The sequence below is a fragment of the Aptenodytes patagonicus genome, chromosome 4, assembly GCF_965638725.1.
Source record: "Aptenodytes patagonicus chromosome 4, bAptPat1.pri.cur, whole genome shotgun sequence".
In the NCBI taxonomy this organism is placed as follows: Eukaryota; Metazoa; Chordata; class Aves; order Sphenisciformes; family Spheniscidae; genus Aptenodytes; species Aptenodytes patagonicus.
In genome coordinates, this window is record NC_134952.1 from 47,606,116 (window position 1) to 47,628,732 (window position 22,617).

The following is a 22,617-nucleotide window of genomic DNA, read 5'->3' on the forward strand; positions in this document are numbered from 1 at the left end:
GGTAGCAAAGTTAGTTTTCCTTAGTGTAAAAGATGACATACTTCTGCTTTTACCTTCATGAAGGAACGTAAGGTCTTTTTTGATAACAGGAAACAGGGGGATAATGGGGGGCTGTAGGTTTTGGCTGTTAAGGACATTACGATATTTTGCCATATTCCTAGATGGATCAAACAAGTCCTGTAGATCTTGAAACAGTTTTTCATACTTGCTTGGAAGCTTTTCCCAAGTAGTTCGGAGCCTTGCAACCGGTGCCAAATTCAGGCCACTTGAAACAAACAAAAAAAGTGCAAAAAAGTTCAAGAACAATAGAAAGAAACAAAAAATCCTAGAAAAGACCATGTTAAATTTTGTATGCGAGAAATACCATATAGCCAGAATAGCATAGCACAACAATGTCAATAAAGTAACAGAAAGTGAAAACTTCCTTTTGCCAGCGTGTATTACAGAATTAAGACCATTTTTATAAAAACTGGAGATATCTGCATGATGTAATCATAAACAGATAAAAGTTAGACTTGGATGAGTCATTAAACCTTGTAGAGAGTATGTACTTATTATTACTTTGGAACAGTGTCTGAATTTGATAACAATATCATAATCTAGGAGTACCTCAGGATCACCATTTATTTCCAGCTTACCAGACTGGAGGAAAAACCCATCTTCCACCTACATAATGTTTAGGTTGTGACAGCACAGTGACCCACCTTCTTGCTGCAATAATCCATCTGACTTTTTTGTGTCTAGATCAAATTGTTAGAACAGACTCTACATATTTGAGGTTATTCTGAAGCTGTAGCTGGTACAAAAGCCAGGTTTTTTTTCCCCTTAATGGCATTGCCTGCCTCGCTATTCATTTCTACCTGTGGGAAAGTTTGGTATCTAGAATCTTTCCTTCACTCAAGTTTTTTGCTAGCAGGCAGTCTGCTTTTATTTCTCATTGAGATCAGCTGAAACAGCTGAGCTAAATCTCAAGATTTTTATGTCTCAGAGATGCTGACTGATTATCAGCATGGATACTTGACTTTGGAACTTGCCATGTTTGATTGAATGGCATTCAAAACCAGTGATCTTCAGAAAAAGTGTCACATTCAATCTGTTGATTGTGACAAGCGCTTTTGCCAGAGACAGTGATAAAATTGTCATTTTAATGCAACTTACTCAAGCTTTTTCATAATAGACAATATTTAGGGATTTTTTTTTTTTTTTTGGTTAGGTTCTTTCTGCCTAACTTGGGAGGCTTTACAGGAAATGTGAATGTTTTCAAAAATGTGTATAAACACACACATTAGAGTTTCCTCTCCTCCTTTTCATTCCAAAACTAAGAAAGGTTTTCTGTCTGAGATTTTCAGTACTTTTTAATTTGTTATTAAAAGATCTTTATTTACAGCTTATTATATGGCATTGTCATCTGCTATTGACTATTATCAGAGTTCCATCCAAGAAACTGCTGATACAAAGAAAACTAAAGGCAACATATCATGGCTCAATCAATTCAAGATACTGGGAACTACGTATAAAAAGATGAGCTCCCTTTTGGAAATTAACCCATTCATTTTTGACAATGTTATAATTTTTCTTCATATAACTGCTGTTTCTTTTGGTCTTTGTTTTTAAATAAGTGCAGTAGTTTCTCTAACGTCATGTTCACCAATGACTCTTGCCTCACTGTCTTGAGCAATAAGTACAAAATAGTAGCATTCCAAATAACATTTCAGCAAACATTTCGAAGTCAAGTTCAGATTACTGGAAAATGCCCTCCCTACTGGATTGCCAAGTGTTGATGTTAGCAGTATTAATTGGTTTACTCTGTTAAATACATTTTTTTTTAGACTGACATAAGTAAGACTTTGCTTTTTCTTAGAAGTAAAATTATCAAGGGGCAGTACCTAATGATGGCAAACATTGAGTTGAAGTTCTTGCATTCTCTGCAGTGTAGCGCTATCTTAATGAAATGCTTAATGATCTTCATCCTTTTCAGCTGGTTGGTTTCTCTTAGAATCTCAGAAGCCACCCAGAATGTTTCTTGATTTATCACCTCTTCAAACTTTTTTAGATTAGTGCAACCTGTTTTTGATTTGAGTTTAAACAAGTCATCTATGTATTCCGTGGGTTCAATATTACGGAATAGCTCAAAGTTTCTCATGGAGAGTTGGGTAGCCACCTCAACAGTACTGAGCTGTAGTAGGGAAATTTGACTTTCCCTTAGTAACTCTTGAGCATCTTCATCTGAACAAAGAGTTTCTGTTTCCATGTTGTTCTTCAGGTAATACCTGTAAAAAACAAAATTCAAAAAGACACTATATACTCAAATACTCAATATGTACTCAAAGACACAATATACTCAAATACTAGTGAAAGTTACAGTAATGATCCAGTTGGAATCGTAGAATAAATTGAATTTCACCGGGCCTAGATATTAATTAGAAGTTGCATGAGGAGCGATTTCTTCTAAAGAAACAGAAGATTAATAACTAAATAATGCTCCTATTAACAGGATTTTGACTTAATAAACTGGCATCGACAGCTTTAGCTCACAGTCTCCAATCTCACCTGCCACTCAGCTGTATCCTGTCAGCAAGCTTGGATAACTGATCAGGAAGCCTCCTTTGCTTGATTACACCCTCAGGTGTGACAGAGACTTCACATAGCGAATATGCATCAGGGGTTGCAGTGAGAGCAAATTCCCTGATAGCCTGGATGACCACTTCTTTTGCTGTTGTGTCCTTACTGATCATGATGTAGCGACTTTGCTGATCTGCCTTGAAAACCCTCAGAACTTGATCTGGTAAGTCTGAAAAAAATATTACATCCAAGGTATGCAATTTAGTAAAGCAAAAAAAAAAGGTATAAGAACAAGCAACAATATCAGTTACATTGAGTCTAATTACTAGTGCTATCAGTTTTTACTTCAGTATCATTGTTTCACCCCTCTCCTTCTTATAAAACAGCTGGTTTTGGGTTTGTTTTTTTTTTGTTGGTTGGTGGTTGTTTTTTTTTAATGAAAGACTAGTTCTATTAACAACCAGGAAAAGAAGTTAGTTAGGCTATCGATGGGGCAAGTCACAAAAATATGTTAACATTTCCAAAGTTCGGACAGACAAACTAATTAGCAGTCTGATTTTCACAGGTGTTGAGTCCTGGTATATTCCATTTAAGTCTGAGAAAAATCAAGGACGCTCAACAACACTACTCTATACACTGACATATAAGAAGTTTAAGCAAATTAGGTGATAGGAGTGTCAATCTTCCAAAGGATGTTTTTAAGAAAATAGACTCATTTACCTAAGACTAACCATAGTGCCATATATGTACATGGCTTCCCTTTGTGTAAGTGGCTAGGAAGATGCATGTAAAATGGCCAGCATGCATGTCTACACAAATAAACTGCAGCAGTATTAATGCATCCGAGTACTTAATTATCAAAAATACTGTATCCTTGATACATTTAAATCATATTAATAAATGTGTAAGTAACAGACTGAAAACTCGCTCTTTATTTCTCTGTGCCAATGTTTTAGTGATTAAGAACTACAGCAGCTAGAGATAGAAGAAACACTTTACAAATATTCAAGTTCTAACTATATTATTGTTTCAAGTGACTGATGACAGAAAAACTTAAAGTGAACACCTACCAGGCGGCTGTTTTTAGGAAATCTGGAAAATGACGAGCCTAACTCCAAATATTGGATTTTGTATTTCCATAAGCTATATGGAAATACCGAATCCATATATTTCTATTAACGTATTGAAATCTAGACCCATTTATCAACTGAAGTTTGATTATTATAATTGTATTATTTAAAAAAAAAGTTAAAATGGTACAGCTATCCACCACTGGATTTTTAACGTAAGGTATTTTTAACTGACAAGTACTTTCAACTAATTTAATTTCTTCCCTCTGTTACAAATAACCTTTTCTAGTTTTGTGTGGCATGACATCTGGTCATTATTCTTTCTTTAATGAATATGTTTTTTAAAAAAAATTATTTTCTTTTAGATCATAAAGGTCATGCGAACAAGAAAATAGATAATAATATAGAGCCTTCTGAATCGACAGCTAAAAATGATCATTATTAGAAAAAATACTGAAAAACAGCTGCCACAAAAACATTCACTTTGATAGAACCACAATCTTTTTTGACAAGACCTGAATGTGCATAACATGTATTCAAGCAACTACAGAAAGATGTATTCAAGCAACAGAAATCTTGTGACAAAAGAACAAAAATTAACGTCTTCCCACTGCTGCTGCACGTCTCCAAAATAATCATTTGGAAAGCATTAAGATAAATCTCTCTGACATGAGTTGATTTACATACCACAAAGGCTGTTTAGGCTTAAATATATTAGTTTACAAATTTCATGCAACTAAGCCCATAACTGTTAAGCTTACAGTAATATTTTTGCAGCTTGAGAAGCACTAATACTGAAACACATTAGAACTGAGTGATTACATCATCAGTTACACATAACGGGTATCAGTACAGGCCAGTTTTTAGCCCTAAGTACTTGAGTCAAATGTACAAATACCTTATAACTAGGCAAGCCAATTTTGCCTTTTATCACCAACTCTATATTGACCCACCTTCCTTCAGCAATTAGTTGAGGAGGGATACAGAGAAGTGCCTGAAATAATCTCTACATTTTTTGACATCTTGAGGAAGGCAGATGCCAAAGACACAGCCTTTCAGAGACATTATTAAAAACCAGACCGCTCTCTAGAACTTGTTGCCTCTTGCTGTTACAGAAATACTTGCCAGTCAAAGAAATGCTATGAAGATGGGAAGCTACTGTAAACAATACCAAGGTGGGAACTCGCTTAACGCTCCCAAGAAACAAGTGTTTCTTGCAAGGAGAAAATAACCGTCTCTGCTGGATCACTGAAGTCAATATGAAGAAATGCAGAGAACAGCAAATAGAAAAGTATCATCCTTGTACTGTATTTTACCATCTAATTTCTCTGTCTGCGTACCTACAAGAGCTGGGAGCAAAAGCACTACACAGAATACAGAGAAGTCTGCCAGCAGTTGAAATGATTACAGCTATAGCAATGGTAGCAAGTAATTCAGCACAATAATTTTTAAATAAAACAGCACTTGAAGAGAACTGTAATCACCCCCCTTCACTCCTTTTCAAAAAAGGAAACTGGAGTGGCAGGCTGAAGAATGCAATGCTATATGATAGGAATCTAGTCCCTTAGAAAGCTTGGGGGGGTGGGGAAGTACCAGTGACTGGCAGCTCATCATTACTATATTATTTTGACTTCCAATCAAATAGCAAAGACAGCACAAGAGAAGAGAAATCAAAGTGCTATTGACTATTTGAACATTTAAAAATAAACCTTAAAAAGTATATTTGAAAAAGCTTGAGCAAATCAGAAGAGAAATCAAAATGACTCCTTGCAAATTTCAAGCTGTTTTCATTTTCTCCTCAAAGACTACCCTTCCAAAACAGCAAGTTGTTTTGTTTTCTATCCTGAGGGATATCCCCCAAAGCCTCAAAGGATGGCTGTTCTACCACTTTTCTCTTTCTTCTCCAGTGCATTCAATTTCTTGCAAGCTGCCTCCATCTCCATCTTTAATTTAGTCCAAGGTAATAAAAGAAATTAAAATTGCAGGCTTTATTTTTTTCCAAGTCTTAAAGTATATAGAGGTATAATTCAACTCTTCTATCTACACTGCAACCATCTCTAAAGCCCTGAAGGTATATATTTTTTATTTCAGTCCCCCTCTCCCCTCCTTCCCACACAGGGAAAAATTATACCTGCAAATTACTTTAAAAATATTGAGTATGTGGACATTTGGGCAAATTTTAAGCAAAGGAAAAAAAAAAAGCTTTTTTTTTTAAAATGAGAAAGCACTAATTACTTAATACATTTTCTATAAAGATAATGGAAAAGCTGCTATAACACTGAAGCAATGGCATTACATCATTATTTATCTCTTTTCCTCAAAGCAAAAGGCAAACAATAGAACATTATTCATTTATTAAACTTCTGCGAACTCCATCTGTGATTGAAGGATCTTCAGACCCATAATGGCTTTCCTTCTCAATTAATGGAGTTTGTTTGAGCTGTGTGAGACAGCGATGCCCACAGCTCTGGAAGTTAGCCAGTTGCTTTGCTTGACATTAGGGGCACATTAATTACCCAGAACCGTCTGGTCTAGGTAAATGGCAAGCTGGAGAATGGAATCTTTACCCATTTATAGATAAAGAGCTGATGAAAAGTTAGGCTCCTATTGATAAAGAATATCTTCAAAGTGTTGGACAATAGTCATTAGATACAAAGAAATACCCATCTTTTCACTCTCTCAGGAGCAATCTTAGATACTGGGACAAAAATCACACCACCTTCTTGTAGTCTTCTCTAGCCCTAAAAAACCTGAGATGAAGCTTGGGGAAGAGTGGCTGGAAAGCTGCCTGTCGGAAAAGGACCTGGGGGTGCTGGTCGACAGCCGGCTGAACATGAGCCGGCAGTGTGCCCAGGCAGCCAAGAAGGCCAACGGCATCCTGGCCTGTATCAGAAATAGTGTGGCCAGCAGGAGTAGGGATGTGATTGTGCCCCTGGACTCGGCCCTGGTGAGGCCGCACCTCGAATACTGTGTTCAGTTTTGGGCCCCTCACTACAAGAAGGACGTTGAGGTGCTGGAGCGTGTCCAGAGAAGGGCAACGAGGCTGGTGAGGGGTCTGGAGAACAAGCCTTATGAGGAGCGGCTGAGGGAAGCGGGGTTGTTTAGCCTGGAGAAAAGGAGGCTGAGGGGAGACCTCATCGCGCTCTACAACTACCTGAAAGGAGGTTGTAGCGAGGTGGGTGTTGGTCTCTTCTCCCAAGTAACTAGCGATAGGACGAGAGGAAATGGCCTCAAGTTGCGGCAGGGGAGGTTTAGATTGGATGTAAGGAAAAATTTCTTTACTGAAAGAGTGGTGAAACATTGGAACAGGCTGCCCAGGGAAGTGGTGGAGTCCCCATCCCTGGAAGTATTTAAAAGATGAGTAGATGAGGCACTTAGGGACATAGTTTAGTGGACATGGTGGTGTTGGGTTGACGGTTGGACTCGATGATCTTAGAGGTCTTTTCCAACCTCAATGATTCTATGATTCTACGATTCTAAGTGATGCTCAGTATCACAGCTTCGAGTGCGATGATTGCACCAACTTGGCCAGTATGTAGGCTGATGTTTAAGCACCATCCCTTTAGGTAAGGTTTCAAATCCCTCAGGCTTAGGAGGGCACCGAATTTTTCAGTTTTGAGAAATACTCTAAAGATTAGACTAAAATAACCAAGTGTCTGCACAGGTACCATCACCTTATCCTCCCCTCCAGCAGCTATGTTTTAATAGCAAAGATTTGGATACTTAACTCAGAGAAGGTTTCCCGCTAAGAACCTTCCTGCAGCCAGAGAAAAGCCCAAATCCCAACCCTGTCAGAAGCTCTGGCTAAACCCTTCTCATAAGATAAGGGTCTCAACTTTCTCATATTCTCCCCCTTTTTCTCCCTCACCCACCCCCATGCTTTGTTCCTCTCTGCTAAATGTGTTCATTTTTTATCTATTTCAGAATGGGATTTTAATTCACTTTATACACAAAGAATTCAGCATACAGCTGTAGGGCAAGGTGACTAACAGGGAATTTTGAAACTCTGTCCCTTACAGATGTAGTACAAGATTATATAAGTCTGTTCAGAAAAAGACTGAAACACGTGTCCTGTGCCCCAGTCCAATGCCCTTTTGCTTTACCGTAAGCTAATGATCTACTGTGCTATTTGAAAATACCGCAGTCTTGTAAAGACTGATCTATCAGGGCAAATTACAAAATACCAAGCAAAATAAGTTTTCACAGGCCAAGAGTATTCGATCAGTAAGAGGCACTCTGTATACAAGATACTTAAAAAATATACATCTAATACATTCGGGTAAAGTATATTGGAGCAAATGTAATAAATCCTAATGCATTAATATGTGGCTAATCTGTGGGTGACAGCACACAGTTAATAAAAACTCACATGCATCTTCAGACTCTGGAAGTCCAGGGGAAAAAAAAAAAAAAGAGAGATCAATGAAAGGAAATTATAAGGTCAAGAACAACAACAAAAAAGGATCCTTACCTGGAGTAGTATTGAAGTCTAAGATGCGGTGATGAGACTGCAGTAGATCAGGATTACTGGATGACAGGGTTCCGCTGACAGGTAAAGCAGGAGGAATGTGCTTTGTTTGCCTCAGTCCCACAATGCTGTCATCCTGAGACTGGCCAATTCCAATGTCACTGCATCCAGAAAGAAATAAAATCAGGACTTACAGACATTCAGAGCTTGGGCTATACTAGAGAGATGCAGGGATGTCTATGTCACTACATTTTCACACTTTCAATTGTTAGTACAGTAATCACTATTTAGAAGCTAAAATTCTCCAGACAACAGCGCTTGCTGTCTAGCTTTGTCAACAGCACCCAAATGTCCACTCCAAGTGATTAGATCTGCCTGCTCACACTGCCAGAAGATCCTCATGTTCACCACTAAGCTCTGAGGAGCTGCTAGACTCGTTATTTTCTGAAGATGTCTCACAGTGGCCAAGATCTTTATTCAAAAGGTGGTACACACCTGATCATTCTTGCACCACCCCATCACCCAAACTTTGCCTAATACTGCTGTCCCCTCAGTGCTGTTTCATAAGACCTGAATTTCACAGATCTTTCACCCCATCACAGATAGGATTTGCAACTGTGCTTCGGGACATATTGTAGCCACGCAATCTAAGATCTTTCAACAGACAGATAAGAGAGGATCATTGAGATCATCCATTTTCCTAACCCTGTACCATCTTCTCTGAGTTTCTCTTCACTGAATGTGACCAAAGTGACGCCAGCTAACTTGGAAGGCTAAGGTAAGCATCTGTACTTGGGTGCTATCAGTATCCCCTCCAAAGTGCCTGACAGCTATAAATGAAGCACTCTGTGATAAAGGTGAAGGATTTTGTCTATTAAATTGTGAAAGGCAGGGTCCCAAAGGAGGTCAGTAGTGCTAGATGGATCAGAGACAGAGCTATCATCATATTATAGTAGGTACTATTTGCATATTGCTTTTGAGTTCATAATCAGCAAGTGAAGCAGAACAACTGCTACAGGACAGTTGGAGCTAGCCATCGAACTTTTCTATAAATATATACGTGCAAATCATTAATAAAATGATAATAACACTTTGAGGGTGTAAAATGTTGAATAGCAGCCATTATACAAAAAGAAAATAATTAAAAATTTAGCTACTATAGACAAAGCCTTTTTAAAAGCCAAGCACATCTAAATCTGTATCTACACATCTAAATAAAGCATAAACCAGAACTTAGATTTCATTGCAAACTGCTGCAGCTCTAAAAAGTCAAGCTACTAAATTAAATGATGCAACACAAATGACCATTTCTACCCTAATTTTGGGCACTTAAGCTTTTGTCTGGTGTTCTATCCATCCTCAGAAAACCTAAACAGAAGTAATTAAGGGCCTGATAATTATCCGTGTTGAGCTGTCACAGCACAAGCATCCTTTTGTGCTTACCAATGAATTACTTTACCCAGTACACTCTTGTACCACTTCTTTAAGTGCTATGAATTGAACGGTACTCTGGGAAGCTAGGACAGTATCTCTGGGCATTTAAGACACAATTTTAATTACATGCACACAGCAACTCCTTTTCAGAAGGCAATGCAACTCGAAAAAGGTTGGAGGGGTATCTCTGTATGATGTGTTTGGGTTTTCTTGTTTTGTTTTTAAAAAACAAGGTAACTCTGTATTACCAAAATACTTTACAAAGCGTAAACCCCAAGCCATGAGAGTGACAGAAACACTGAAGTCCACTGAAAAAAAAGGTTCTGGGTTTCTCTCTTAATTGGAAGTTAAGCTTAATCTGAACATCAGTATTTTTGTACTTCCACATAAAGCACAAAATATTGTGACAGGCAGTGACGATCAACTCAGGCTTAGCAAGTAAGTCTTTCACTACAACTAAAAGCATTCCTAGCAATTGATGTCTTGTCTTTCAAATAGGAACCACTCCACACACACACACACAAAAAAAACCCCAAGTAAACAAAAACCCGAAAGCCCCCGAACCTCAAAATGCTTTCTGGTGGTTCTAAACAGCTATATGGTTTATTTCATAAATGTGCCAACACCAGTATTTTCTCTAAATTCAAATCAAACGAAGACAAGGTGACCCTCCCCCTTACATTAATAGTTTCACTTGCATTATGTATTCCTTTTGCAGTTTGTCAGTTTTATATAATCTTATACCTATCCTGTGCGTCATGACCGAAGCAGCTTCAGTAAAGTGGATCAACTGACAAGTGTTACGTTTTAAAAAAAATAAAAGTAATGTTTCTAAAATTCTTCTTGATTCTAAGTATTCATATACTAAATTGGAAAGTATTTACCTTACACTGTTTACTCTACTTTTAAAACTTCAACTCGGAATCTGAGCGAGTTCTAACTTATTCAGACAAGAAATGAACCCCAGAAATTTCAGATACAAATAGCAACACTAGAAAACCCCAGGTCCCATGAAGATCAACTGCCCCTGCTGTTAGGTAAAATATTTTATTATGGCGGTGAAAGGAAATTTTGGTTTTAAAGGAAAGGCATTTCTATTGCTTTCTGTATGCATTTGACATGCAGGGGGATAGCATTAACTAAGAAATAACTTTCCTGCTGAATGACAAACAGGGTAGAAGGGATAATGGAATGGCAGAGCTGTCTGAATGCTTCTTCCTTCAAAATACAGTATACTTTTCATCCCACCTCAGGGCTGCAAAAAGAGAGGAGAGAGGGGGGCTGCTTCTTTGTCGGGGATGCTGCACTGTGGACCAGGCAGAACTTTGCTAGAGATGGAGGTGGGGGTTGTGTTTAATCCTTATTTGGAGCAACTGAGCCTACAGACCACAAAACCATTCTGGATTAGAAGAATAAAGAAAGAAAAGAGCTTGAGTGGAGGCTGTAGCCAGAAGCACACTTCAAGAGATGCCTCATAGCTGGCAGAGAAGGAGATTTCCCAGTAGATGCAGAGGAAATGGTACTGTTTGCTCAGTTCGGGAAGTTACTTGACGTTATTGGACTAAAAAGCAAGACTGAAGGAAGGCATTATCTCCTGCTCAAACTAATTTGTCTTTGATACTGATTTAAGGTCTCACGAAGCAGACAAGCTCCCTCTAAGAGTGACCTCATTCTAGTTTAAAGATAGTTTTATCTGGATATGTTCTGGAGGCACTGGAGATCTCTTCAGTATTCACGTTCAAAAAAAGGTGGACAGTTTCACCCCATAAGCTAGCTGACTCATGAAGTCTTTAAATACCTACTTTAATTAATGAGTAAATCAGCTTTTTCATCCCTCTTGATTTTTGGTATTTAAAACCACATGAGAATAGGTAAAGTCCCTTAATATATGCAATACCATTAATTATTAGGAAGAACAAGATAGGAGTTTCTACACAATAGGGGAAAAACACGAACAGGAAAGTCTACAGCTACACATCTCTGTGCAGAAACCATGCAGACACAAACAACTGAACGTCAGCAGGCTTTGCAGACAAATGGCTATATATAACACACGAAGTAAAGCTAGCAAAAAGGAAAAGAAAATAGGTCAAGTGTACTGTTTTTCTGAGTCTTACCCAAAGAGGTCCCTGCACAGAAAAAGTGCAAAAATGAAAGGAATCAAAGAAAAAGAAGAAAACCAACAAGAAAATTTTATGCAAAAGCTGCAAACAATGGTGAACTATGCAAAAAATCACGCCTAACAGTATGCATGGCTCAGAGGAACAAACGTACAAGACCGGTGAAATAAAAGAAAACATTCTAAAGAAAACAACATAAAAAGAGGATTTACAGATTTTCCCCTCTACTGAAATGTATCTGCATCAATTTAAGAAATAGCCATTATTTGGATATAATAATTTGTATTCATTTAACCTTTACATTACTAACATTCTATTTATAATGTTTCAGAACAGTATTCATTTAGTAGGAAATAACTAACATTAAACAAACTTTTTTTAAGTTATAGCAGGAAAAAATCCTAGATTTTCAGCACAAGTGTCTTTTTCATGAATTTACATAGAAATGAGTTCTTCCTCAATGGGACACAGAAAAGAAAAATGCAAGAGAAAACACTGATTACACATCAACTACCCTCTACAATTCATTTTTCCCACTGATGCCATCTGTCTTGGCCAAGAACCAGATTCCCATAAAGTCTATAAAACTCATTCTTCTATTGTTTCCAATAATCCTTATCAGAACTCTATTTCTAAAATGTGTTCATAGAATAAAAGATATAAGATACCATTTAGCTTTCATTAAAAAAATACTCAATTCTACCAAAGAACCCAAGTTAAAATTTTAACCTCAGTCTCCCTTACAGCAGTATGCAGAAATTCTTATACACCACTGGAATGTGGATAAATTGAAATCATTGCTCGTATCAACCACTTGCAAGCAAACCTGCTTGCAGAGTTGTTCTGAAATTAATTGCCTGGGATGCTTCCAGTTAACAGTCCTCTTAAAAGAAAACAGTAAATGACATGAAAAAGTATTTGTGCCATCACTTTATCTATAAGAAGTAAAATACATCCATATTGATATCAGGAGCTGCATTGTTAGTAGTCCATGATCATTCAAATATTCACACTAGTATCTTCTAGTATATTTTTTCAGATATAAACATGGTTTGCATTAATAAATAAAAAAGGTATCATGACAAATTATAAGTAACATGAGAAATTACTAAAATTTAACACAAAGCAAATATTTAAGAGGAAATAAAAAAAACTCACTTGTACGGTTTCTGAGGCAGAATACTGATTCGAGTCTTGTCAAGTATCTTCTTTAATTTATTTCTTCCCCCAACTGTGTTGGCTTTACTTTTCTTATTTACTTTTTCTAATCCTATTACCTGCTCCACATCAACAGCAAGGTCTGGGATGGAATAACGACTCGCCTTTTTAATATCACCAATTTTAGGCAGGTGGGGAGCACCATTTCTTTTTTCCTCTGACAACCGTGTTAAGAGTTCTTTAAAAACTGCACAAGACAGGAAAAGGGAGGAAAGAAAAAGAACAAAAATGTAAAAGAAAGCTCTGTGCACCAGACCAGTTTAATATTAATCATTACAAAAAACTGATTAGGAAATTCTGTCAATTCAAGTATTAAATGAATTTAGATATAAGACTTTAAAAAAAATTTAAAATTTTAAAAGGGACATTCATTTTCTGTAGTATGAATCAGAAAATCAGTAAATTGGCCTAGCTCAGAATAGAAATACACTAGATGACCACATGTTTGCACGGATGGTGTCAACAGAAGGACTTTGACTTTTCAACCTAAGGACACAGGCTTCTGCAGAATAGTAGCATGCATAAAAAGAGCACACTAGACAAACATAAGATAGGAAAACTAACAACTGAGAAGGAAGGTTTTAAACAGCCTGCAACAAAAGCTCTCGGATGGACAAGAAATTATTAGCAATAGGATCAAAAAAAAATCAGAGATCAGAGGGAAAACTGCAACAAAGTCATAAGGAAGACATAAGAAAGTAGGAGATTACTGAGACACCTTGCATGTTTGACAGGGCTATTGCATCCATCTGCCACATACACAAAAAACCTCTCAGACTCCCTCAGCTCCCTAGCAGAGAGTCATCTCTGAGGCAGAAATACCTGATGAATTTGTGAATTAGTTCTTCTACTGCAACTTTTAGCTTCACAAAAATGTTGATATATTTAAATAAATCAAACAAAACCGATCTGGAGATCAAGTCACATATTCTGAGTGTGAGAGGAAGTCTCCATATATAAATGGAAAAATCAACTGAGTTGATTTGTAATAATAAATGAAAACTGATAATTAAAACCAAAGAATTGTAGAAAAAGTGGGAACAAGGGCAACCAGCTAAGGATGAGTATTAGGGGCTAGGTTTTACTATTATGCATTAATTTTGTCCTTAATATTCATCCTTAACTCCAGAGGTACACAATAAACCACCAAGAAACTTCAAAAGCTTCAAATATGACACACACAAAGAAAAGTGGAGGAGAGTAATCTGAGCCAATAACTGTACTGTCAAATAGGAGCTGGGGGCTGGAGAGACAGGTTAGGTACAGATAAGAAAATGCTGTTAAAAAAAGGAAACTCTCCTTTTGGGATTTGTTGATAAGAAATACTGCGTGCAATACACAGAAAGTAACTGTTCTGAGACTCCACTGTGATGTGATTTCAGTATTTGCAGTGGAGCAACAAGATTAAAAACTTAGAAAAACACAACTTCTGAAGAAATGGGGTTTAATCTTAAACATACTAATAAAGCAACACATGAGATCCAAAAACCTAGTGTGTGAAGGATGGTTACACAGAACTTACACATAGAGAACCAAGCACATACTGCTGAACAAGCATATACAGATATATTAAGAAATGCCTTAATTATTAGAAACAATTGAAATATTAGAATCCTTACTGCAAAGTAAAAAAAATCCCCAGGAAACAGATTTGACAAGTGACTTTTGGAGATAACCTAAGCATATTTAATCATCAGTTAGTGCAGTGACATCCTGTGGTAATATTCTGCCCTACTTAGTTGTGATGAAGAACCTGATCCCTGAAAGAGATACTTGGGGAACACATCACTAAAGTATATGAATAATCCAAGTATCCAGTGGTAAAAATCAAACAAAACCCACAAACTATTAATTGCTTATGATGCTGAGATCCTGAACTGCTTAAAGACTCCTTCATGACTGCTTTAGTACTTGTTAGAGGGAGAAATGAAGAGAATAGATTTGGAGGGTAGCGAGATTGTTTTCACCTAGCTGGCAAGAAAGTTTTTATTAATCTTGTCACACTCATTGTAGGCATGGACTGAAAAACTGTGAGCAAATTCAGCAAACAGATTAAGATCACTGATCAACTGAAATTCCAAAAGAGGCTTCTTTCCTGAGAAAGGACTAAATGTTACACGTACAAACATGTTTTATAACGTCAAGCTAAATGGTCATAATAGTTCCTCTTAACCCAGAAACATGCATTTGTGAGAGTGAAGTCACTTCATATAAGACCCTATTCATAAATTTTTCTCTGCAATTATGAACTCGGGTATTTTAGGACCTGCAAGGTTCCTTCTTCTATTCTCCCCAGTATGCAAGTGTTTCAAACAAAACTATTTTAAACTATTAAAAAAGACTCCATCTAAATGAGAACAGAAATTACAACAAAAAGTGCACACAAACTTACCAAATAAATTGGTTTTCACAGTGATAGACAGATGAGTGTTATTTCTAAGGATTTCCATGGCTTTTGACAGCTGAATGTTTTCAAAGTTTTGACCATTCACTTCCAGTATCTAAAAACACAAAGAGGTAGTGTCATTTTTATTTAGCAAAGAGAAAGGAAACAAAAAAAGGGGCGGGGGGGGCAAGACATTTTAAAATTACATACCTGGTCTCCACGTTTCAAGCCTGCTTCTGTAGCTTTGCTACCAAAATCTACACTATCAACAAAGATTCCAAATCCCTTTTCTGACCCTCCCAGCAAGATAAAAGGCAAAGGGGCTTCTCGAGATGGCTTTGTTAAGGTTATCAATCTTCGTTTCGCTTTAGCAGCACAAGCAATATTTAACAGCCTCAAATGTCCACCCATTTTCTGCAAGAGAAAAGCATAATGAGTTATATATAACAATAGCCTGGCTACTCCCTGCCATCCCAAATTGTCAGAAAAAAACCCCCTCACTCTTACCTCCCTCTCCAAATTGTTCTCAAATTCTTCCAGAAATCGAGTCATAGCAGGATCTCCTTCAAAATCATTGAAGTGATTGTTCACCCATAACAATACTACCCGTGTAACCTGAAAATTAATCAATAATATAAATACTTTCCAGGAATACCCAGAACAGCACTAGTGCTAAGTCCTTTAAAAATACTGCTCCTTAAAGCCCCTGTAAATTTCCATTGAAATCCTAAATACTATATATATACACCCAAACCTAACTTTACTAACATGCAATCATTTACCAGGAAGATAGAACGAATTAAGTATTAAAATTGCTTTCACTTGTATAGGCAATTGTATGTTGTATTTCATAAAGAATACTATGAGTTAGAAAATTAACACTGGCTGTATCAAATTTGATTAAGGAATAGAGCACACAGGTACAAAGCAACGAGTTAGATCCATTTCTGACTTATAACAACAATTTCCTGTTCATGTAAATTTCCAAATCTGCTTAATTCTTCAAGCATATGATCATAAAGCTTCCGATACTGCTTTATATTGGTTCTTGAATCTCACTAATCTTTAGATAAGCCACCATTAACTTCATTAGGCATTTACCTGTCTAAAAGAGCTATTGTATGTTCAGAAAGGCAGGGAAAAGGAGCTATTGTGAGAAGCAGGAAAGAGGTTTCAACAGAGAATACATGTAATTCTTTTCCTTAGAGTCAATCTTTCAGTTTACTACTCCTCCTTTCTCTCCACCCCTACTCCCCCCAGGCAACTATGATTATCAAGTTCAGAAGGATCTTAGCTGGTATTTTACAGTTTGTTAGGAAAAAACTCTAAAGCAATACTATCAATTAATATTTTTGAAGGTAAAGCCACAAAGAGCGAGCTGCATTTTTTAAAACTATATGCTTCCACTGTAAAATTTTATCTTAGGATCCGATTTGACCTAGAACATCAGCAGCACTTGTCCTGACACAGTAAGAGTTTTGATGTCTTCAATTAATATTGATTCATGCTATTTTTAAAAAGCTCCTGAATCCAAAACAGTTGTGCCACTCAAAGTTATCTCTAAAAATACAGCTGCATTTCTTTGGTTATGCTGGGAAAGTAAGTTAGTAGGGGAAAACCTCTAAACATTTCAAAAACTAGAGCTTAAGAACAAAATCTCATACAAATTTTAATCAGCTAAAGCTAACTCCTGTCCATTCTTTGCATCTGCACAAAATCGAAACCTCTGCAGCCTCTTATGCTAACGGTCTGACACCAGGCATCCAAAACCAAACCCTGCCACCCTCGTATACAGTTTCCAAGTAGTTTGCCTTTTACTCCAGAAAAGCAAGTGAATTCAGAAGAATTGCTGAAATTAATGACCAAACTAATCAAGTACTTCAGAACTCCTCAAGAGTTCAGATTTCTAACAGGAGGCAACTGCACAGCACTACGTGCTGCAGCTCCCAGCCACAGGGATGTAGGCTAGGGGTAGCATTTCTGACATATTTGAGATTTTTCCATCTTCGAAATTGAAGATGAACTTCCTTTCTGTTAAACATCTGTGGTGTTTTTCATTAATGTGGATGACATTGGAAGATCCAGACAATGTCTGGTTAAATTTAGGCTAATTGCAGATTTTTAAAATTGGCTGGGAAGTTGCAAGCCATACCACGTAATATATTTTAAATCACTGCAGTGATAGCTTCAATATCAATGCTGCTTTCAAAGTTGGGACTTACTAATGTACACCCAAGACAACACTGCGCTGGAAAGGGTTGAATGGTGACTTCCAGAGGAATGCCATTACTTGTGTCAGAACCAGGAACAGTATTAAAAGAGGATTAAAGCTGTAAAGTCAAGTACCTTGCTGCTGGGCAAAATCATCGGTGAGGTTGGATCTCAGATGTCCCAGTCTGATTACTACTGAGTACTGACCACCCGCAGGAAGTTCTACTCACCCCTTTCCCTCTCCTCATTGCCTATCAGCCCCTAATACAAAACAGCCAAAATCTTCCAGATTCCTTGCTCCCCACTTGCTTATCTCCACTTGTCCCAAGCTGTTATCCAACTCTTGCCTTTCTGTCACTTGCTACTGGATGTCAGAAAGGGTTGGTTATTGAATATATGGCAGAACAAAGAGCTGCTCTGTTTTTAGACCCGATACCAGCAACTGTGCTGGCTCATGCTTTTACAGAGGCTGAGGGGATTATCCATTGGAGGACAAGGAAAAAAAAGTTTAAAGATGAACTCCAACATTACAGCTCTGAAGCTGTAACAAGCCTATGCTAAGCAACAGTAGCTGCAAAGCCTATCCTCTCTGCTAAATGTCAGATCCTTCCTCCAAGGCACAGATATAATAGCATTTCTAGAAGAAATACCCAGATTTAAATAAAAGTTGAAAACCAGATTTCTCTTTAACCTTATTGATATTAATTCCCTTGGTTTCAAATTTGCAAAAAACATCTGGAAATTTTTACTAGCTTTTTTACATATGAGAAAGTTGTATACAAGTGAAAATAAAGCATTACAGTGTGAAGCACAGTACAGCCTCAATAGACAGTGTGCCAAAACTGGATATACAGGGCCTTATTCTTCCATCATGGCAGTTTGTTTAGGGAAGAGGATGTTTGATTGTGTTTGGGTTCGGGGGTTTTTTTTATGCTGTATAAGGCTCAACAGATTCTTAACAATGGCTATATTTTCTAGTCTCTTTATATAAAAATAAATTATCACAAAATGTTGCCAAGTTGTGTTAACTAGTATTATGTATGGAAAACACAGAACTTATTTATATGCTCAAATTTCAAGACACTAGAATTCTATTGAATTCTATTAAATAAAAATACTGATTATTGGAAAAAAGCTTTCCCTATACTTGCAAGCAACTAAGTTATGCTGTAAAAACACAGCAAGGTAAAACATGGCTAATTTACCTTGCCTGAGCACATTAATACTTAAATAAAATCCAATAAGCCAAGGAAAAATATTTTCTTAGTTTTATCCACATATTCTGCCATTAAAATATGTCACCAGCTATTTGTTTCTTATTCAGTTTAGTCATTCTCTCTAAAACATATTTTATTCTTAATAGCTTATATTTCAATGCAAATGGTAACAGGTATGTAATTCAGGGAATTTTAACCTTATCCCTGAGGCTGGGGTCATTGAACCACTCCAACAACTTCTTGCCCACTTCCATTGGGCTGGAAAGAAAGGTCCGATACGTCAAGAGGAAGTCTTCTATAAATGTTGGGTCTACCACAGAGTGCTCTTCCACCAAATGCATTGTTAACCTTTCAGCTGTTCCCTATAAAGAAAATTAATCTTAGTTATTAAAACAGATTTTCAATAAATGCAAATTTGTTTTCTTGTAACATACTGAAGACGCATTACACTAGAAAGAATACTGGCATCTATTGGCTGATGAGCTAAGCAACCATAACAGCTTAATCATTGTAATAAGAAATGTAAAAAATTTATGTAATTAATATCTACAGAAATCACCTACTTATCCATGTGCAGAATTATAAAGAGAAAAACTAGAAGTATTAACTGTCTATTTTCAAATATCTATTTTTATAATATATATCTCAACTAATCCTGGACCTAACTTGCCAAGTTAAGAAGTTTCTAGAACACAGACTTTTGCAAGACACTCCCTCTTTTGCTTTTACCTTGATGACAATGTGACCTTTCCTTGTTCCAGTGCGATCAAGTTCCCTGTGCTCCTTCACCATCACAATCTCCCCTTCCTCTTCTACCTTCTGCATGTTCTTTTCCACTTGATTGAGGATGCGGCAATAATCTTGCTGGGCTATACAAACAAACTGGAAAGAATCATTGCGCACCAGTATTAAAAGGTAAAATCTTCAGAAAAGCATTTAGACTTAAGATGCAAGTACTCTATTAATAGAAAAGATAAAGTAGTTTCTCAACCTGCAGTGAGCCAACTTTCTCTTCCCAGCATTTCAGCTGTAGAAAGCAGATGAATACACAAGCACAGTACTTCCATTACAATCTTGCAGTTAGAGCAGACCAAGATTCATCAGAGCAAAATGATTTAGCATTATCAGCCATTTTTGTTTAGCTGCTTTGACTGCCCCTCTGCTGGAGATGAAGCTCAGTATCCTAGCTAGTATTTTTTCTCCCATGCAAGCTTTTGTGTGGTATTTAGAAGGGTTAAGAGATTGAAGGGAAAACCCAGCTTTTGGGTTTTGTGCCTACTGCTACTGTAAAAAATTTTCATTTTTTATAGCTATTATTAATAAAGTCAATCTTTAAGCAAACTAACATTTGTTCAATTAAATGAGTGCGGGCACACAGAAACAAATTACTTCTGGATTAAAGCATACATCAGGAAAAAGTATTTTCTACAGGCATCTGCTCAGCCAAGAATAAGTGCAAGAATAAACGTCTGAAGAATATTCCTAGCACCTACACTATGCAAACATAATTAAGACCACCCACTACAACTAAGGAAAAAAATACTGTATACACTATGAATTGTCTTCTATAACTTGTTAAAAGTTTTATACCTTTGTCTCTTTTGTGGGGCAAATACTCACATCTTACATGAACTTGGGTATTTAACTGAAAGGAAATGATAGTGTTTATTCTGATTGAAAAGTTGATAAATGATCATGTATGTACTTAGGACAAAGGCATGAGATTCACAGAGATAATATTTTCTCCTGCATTCTTCATAATTCATTTACATACCTTTTCTATTTCCAGCAGCTAGTAGTAGCTGAACCAGAACTCCCACAATCTGAATTTGTTGCAAAACAGTATCCATGCAAAACATACCATTTATGCACTTTTTGGAAGTTAGATGGGCAAACTAAACCAGGTGACTACATTAACAAACATTTACACCCATTTTCAATGGCATCTACTGGAAGCTAATTAGCCATCAGGACCAAACAAAATGCTTAATTCACCCAGGGTTTGGCTATTACCTTCTTGATGGGAATAAGTAAATAGCAACCGCATATCCAGATCAGGCTAGTAGTTTTATGCTACAAGAAGCGTTCCTTAAATCTAACTATTTGTGTTACAGCAAACATCAAGGTATTTTCCTTGAAAGGCCAGATTGGCTGAAACTAGATTTTCTACTCAAACCATGGGACAGAGAGCCTGTATTACTTTAAGATTCAGTAGCTGACTTGAGTGAGGAAGAATGGCTATTGCCTGTAGAAGTAAGAAAGCCTGTAATAGCTAACGGACCTTGAGATCCTAAGGGAAAGCTTGAAGCAACAGATATATGTAACAGGCTGCTGGACCTCAAGTTCTGGAAAAAGCATGTAAACAAACCTCTTAATCCAAAATGATGAAGAGAATTCAATTTCCCAGACTGTGGGTATGCAGGAGCCATATTTCCCAACTATTGTACAGGGTTACATGCTGGAGATTTTACATATGTTCAGTTTAAAATACAACTGTGCCTGGCTATTGGGTTGTATTATGCCTATATGTACGTGATTTTGCCTGTATTACAGTCCGAAACACTACCTGGCAGTCATCCACTTTGGTTCTCATCACTCCTTTCATATATTCCTTTTCCATGGTAGGGGAAACACCAAAACTGTTGCCCATGCAGAGTATCTCTGTTCTTCCATCAGGGTATGTCACCTCCACAGAGCCATTCAAAATGACTGACCAGGAATCCAGCTACAAATCAAATGTTGCAGGATACATGAAGACTGAATCACTTAACATTGTAATATCATACTATATAGATACAACCCTTACCGTTTTTCCAAAGGAAAAGTTATTTTTTAGCACTTATTAAAAACATTTATAAGCTAGTTTACCTTAAATATGCAGCTATTTCCAGCTCAAGAAAACGGGAATCCTATGTTTAACTATGATGTTAAGAGTTTATGTAAGACTGTAAAAAAAAAAAGTTAAAAAAAAGGAAAAAAAAAGAAAAACAAAAAGGTGGTTTTAAAACACCACGTAAACACTGAAATAAACTCCCAAAATCAGGTCCAATAAGCAGGAAGCATTTTGTATATTATGAAGAGTATTTTCTTATGCTTTTATTGTATAAGAAATGTTGTGCGAGTGCTTAAACAAAAGCTTTCAAACTAATGCAAAACAAAAAGAGGCATAATTTACCTGATCAATGTTACCTTCTGTTTTTTAATTTTTAAACAACGAAAGAGGACCTCTAAGCCTGTGGAATCTGGGATGTCTGGTATAATAGGAAAGTCCAAAGTAATTTCTACTGACCTCTTCCCCATCGTTTAGTACAATAGTTCCTGCTCTCTCCACAACTGCAAACACCATTACAGCACAGAGCTCTCTCCTCACTGACATTGTCATGTTGGCAAAAGCAGGCAATTGATGCATGAATTCCAGTAGTTGTTCTGAAGGAGAAAAAGCCTACTGAGTCGTGCATGTCAAAACAACAAAGCACAGCAAAGGCAGTTCTTCAGCAAGATGCCCGAGGCTACTTAAGCTAAAATGCTGCACAATCATTTCTGTATACTAATAAATCATGTACAGTGGCCTGTTGTAATTACTGGGTATTTTGTAGACACAGACTGGCTGATCATATCATCAATAGAAGCCCTGCAAAGTAAAAGTCAGTATAATGGAAGAATTGTAATGTAACGAGAGCTCTGAATACAACCAATGAAATTGTAATACTCCAGCCAGCCAGGGCAATAAGTCCATGAAGACTACGATAGGCCTATATAAAACACAGCAGGACATTAAGAAGAGAAATTTCACAAAACTGAGCAAGTTCATTGGTAAAGCCATCCCTTCCTAGGCTAGACCTAACAGTAAATAGTACATGATCGTCATCTGGCACATTCACAAAGTTCCAGAGAGAACAGGATTACTGTCTTAAAGGTGACTACTGCTGCT

The 22,617-nt window shown here is 37.0% G+C and overlaps 1 protein-coding gene across 10 annotated transcripts in view; it reads right to left on the bottom strand.

The window, feature by feature from the left end:
• RAPGEF2 (Rap guanine nucleotide exchange factor 2) overlaps window positions 1-22,617 on the bottom strand; it is a 200,351-nt gene that overhangs the window by 16,133 nt on the left and 161,601 nt on the right. For all 10 annotated transcript variants that reach the window (XM_076336593.1, XM_076336588.1, XM_076336592.1 and 7 more), the window contains 12 exons: window positions 21,976-22,112; window positions 21,253-21,411; window positions 19,416-19,568; window positions 18,884-19,048; window positions 15,766-15,873; window positions 15,469-15,672; window positions 15,265-15,373; window positions 12,813-13,059; window positions 8,104-8,261; window positions 2,551-2,791; window positions 1,887-2,270; window positions 54-265 (listed from right to left, as the gene is read on the bottom strand). In XM_076336593.1, coding sequence (XP_076192708.1) covers window positions 54-265; window positions 1,887-2,270; window positions 2,551-2,791; window positions 8,104-8,261; window positions 12,813-13,059; window positions 15,265-15,373; window positions 15,469-15,672; window positions 15,766-15,873; window positions 18,884-19,048; window positions 19,416-19,568; window positions 21,253-21,411; window positions 21,976-22,112 — 2,277 coding nt within the window. The remainder of the gene's footprint in view (window positions 1-53; window positions 266-1,886; window positions 2,271-2,550; window positions 2,792-8,103; window positions 8,262-12,812; window positions 13,060-15,264; window positions 15,374-15,468; window positions 15,673-15,765; window positions 15,874-18,883; window positions 19,049-19,415; window positions 19,569-21,252; window positions 21,412-21,975; window positions 22,113-22,617) is intronic.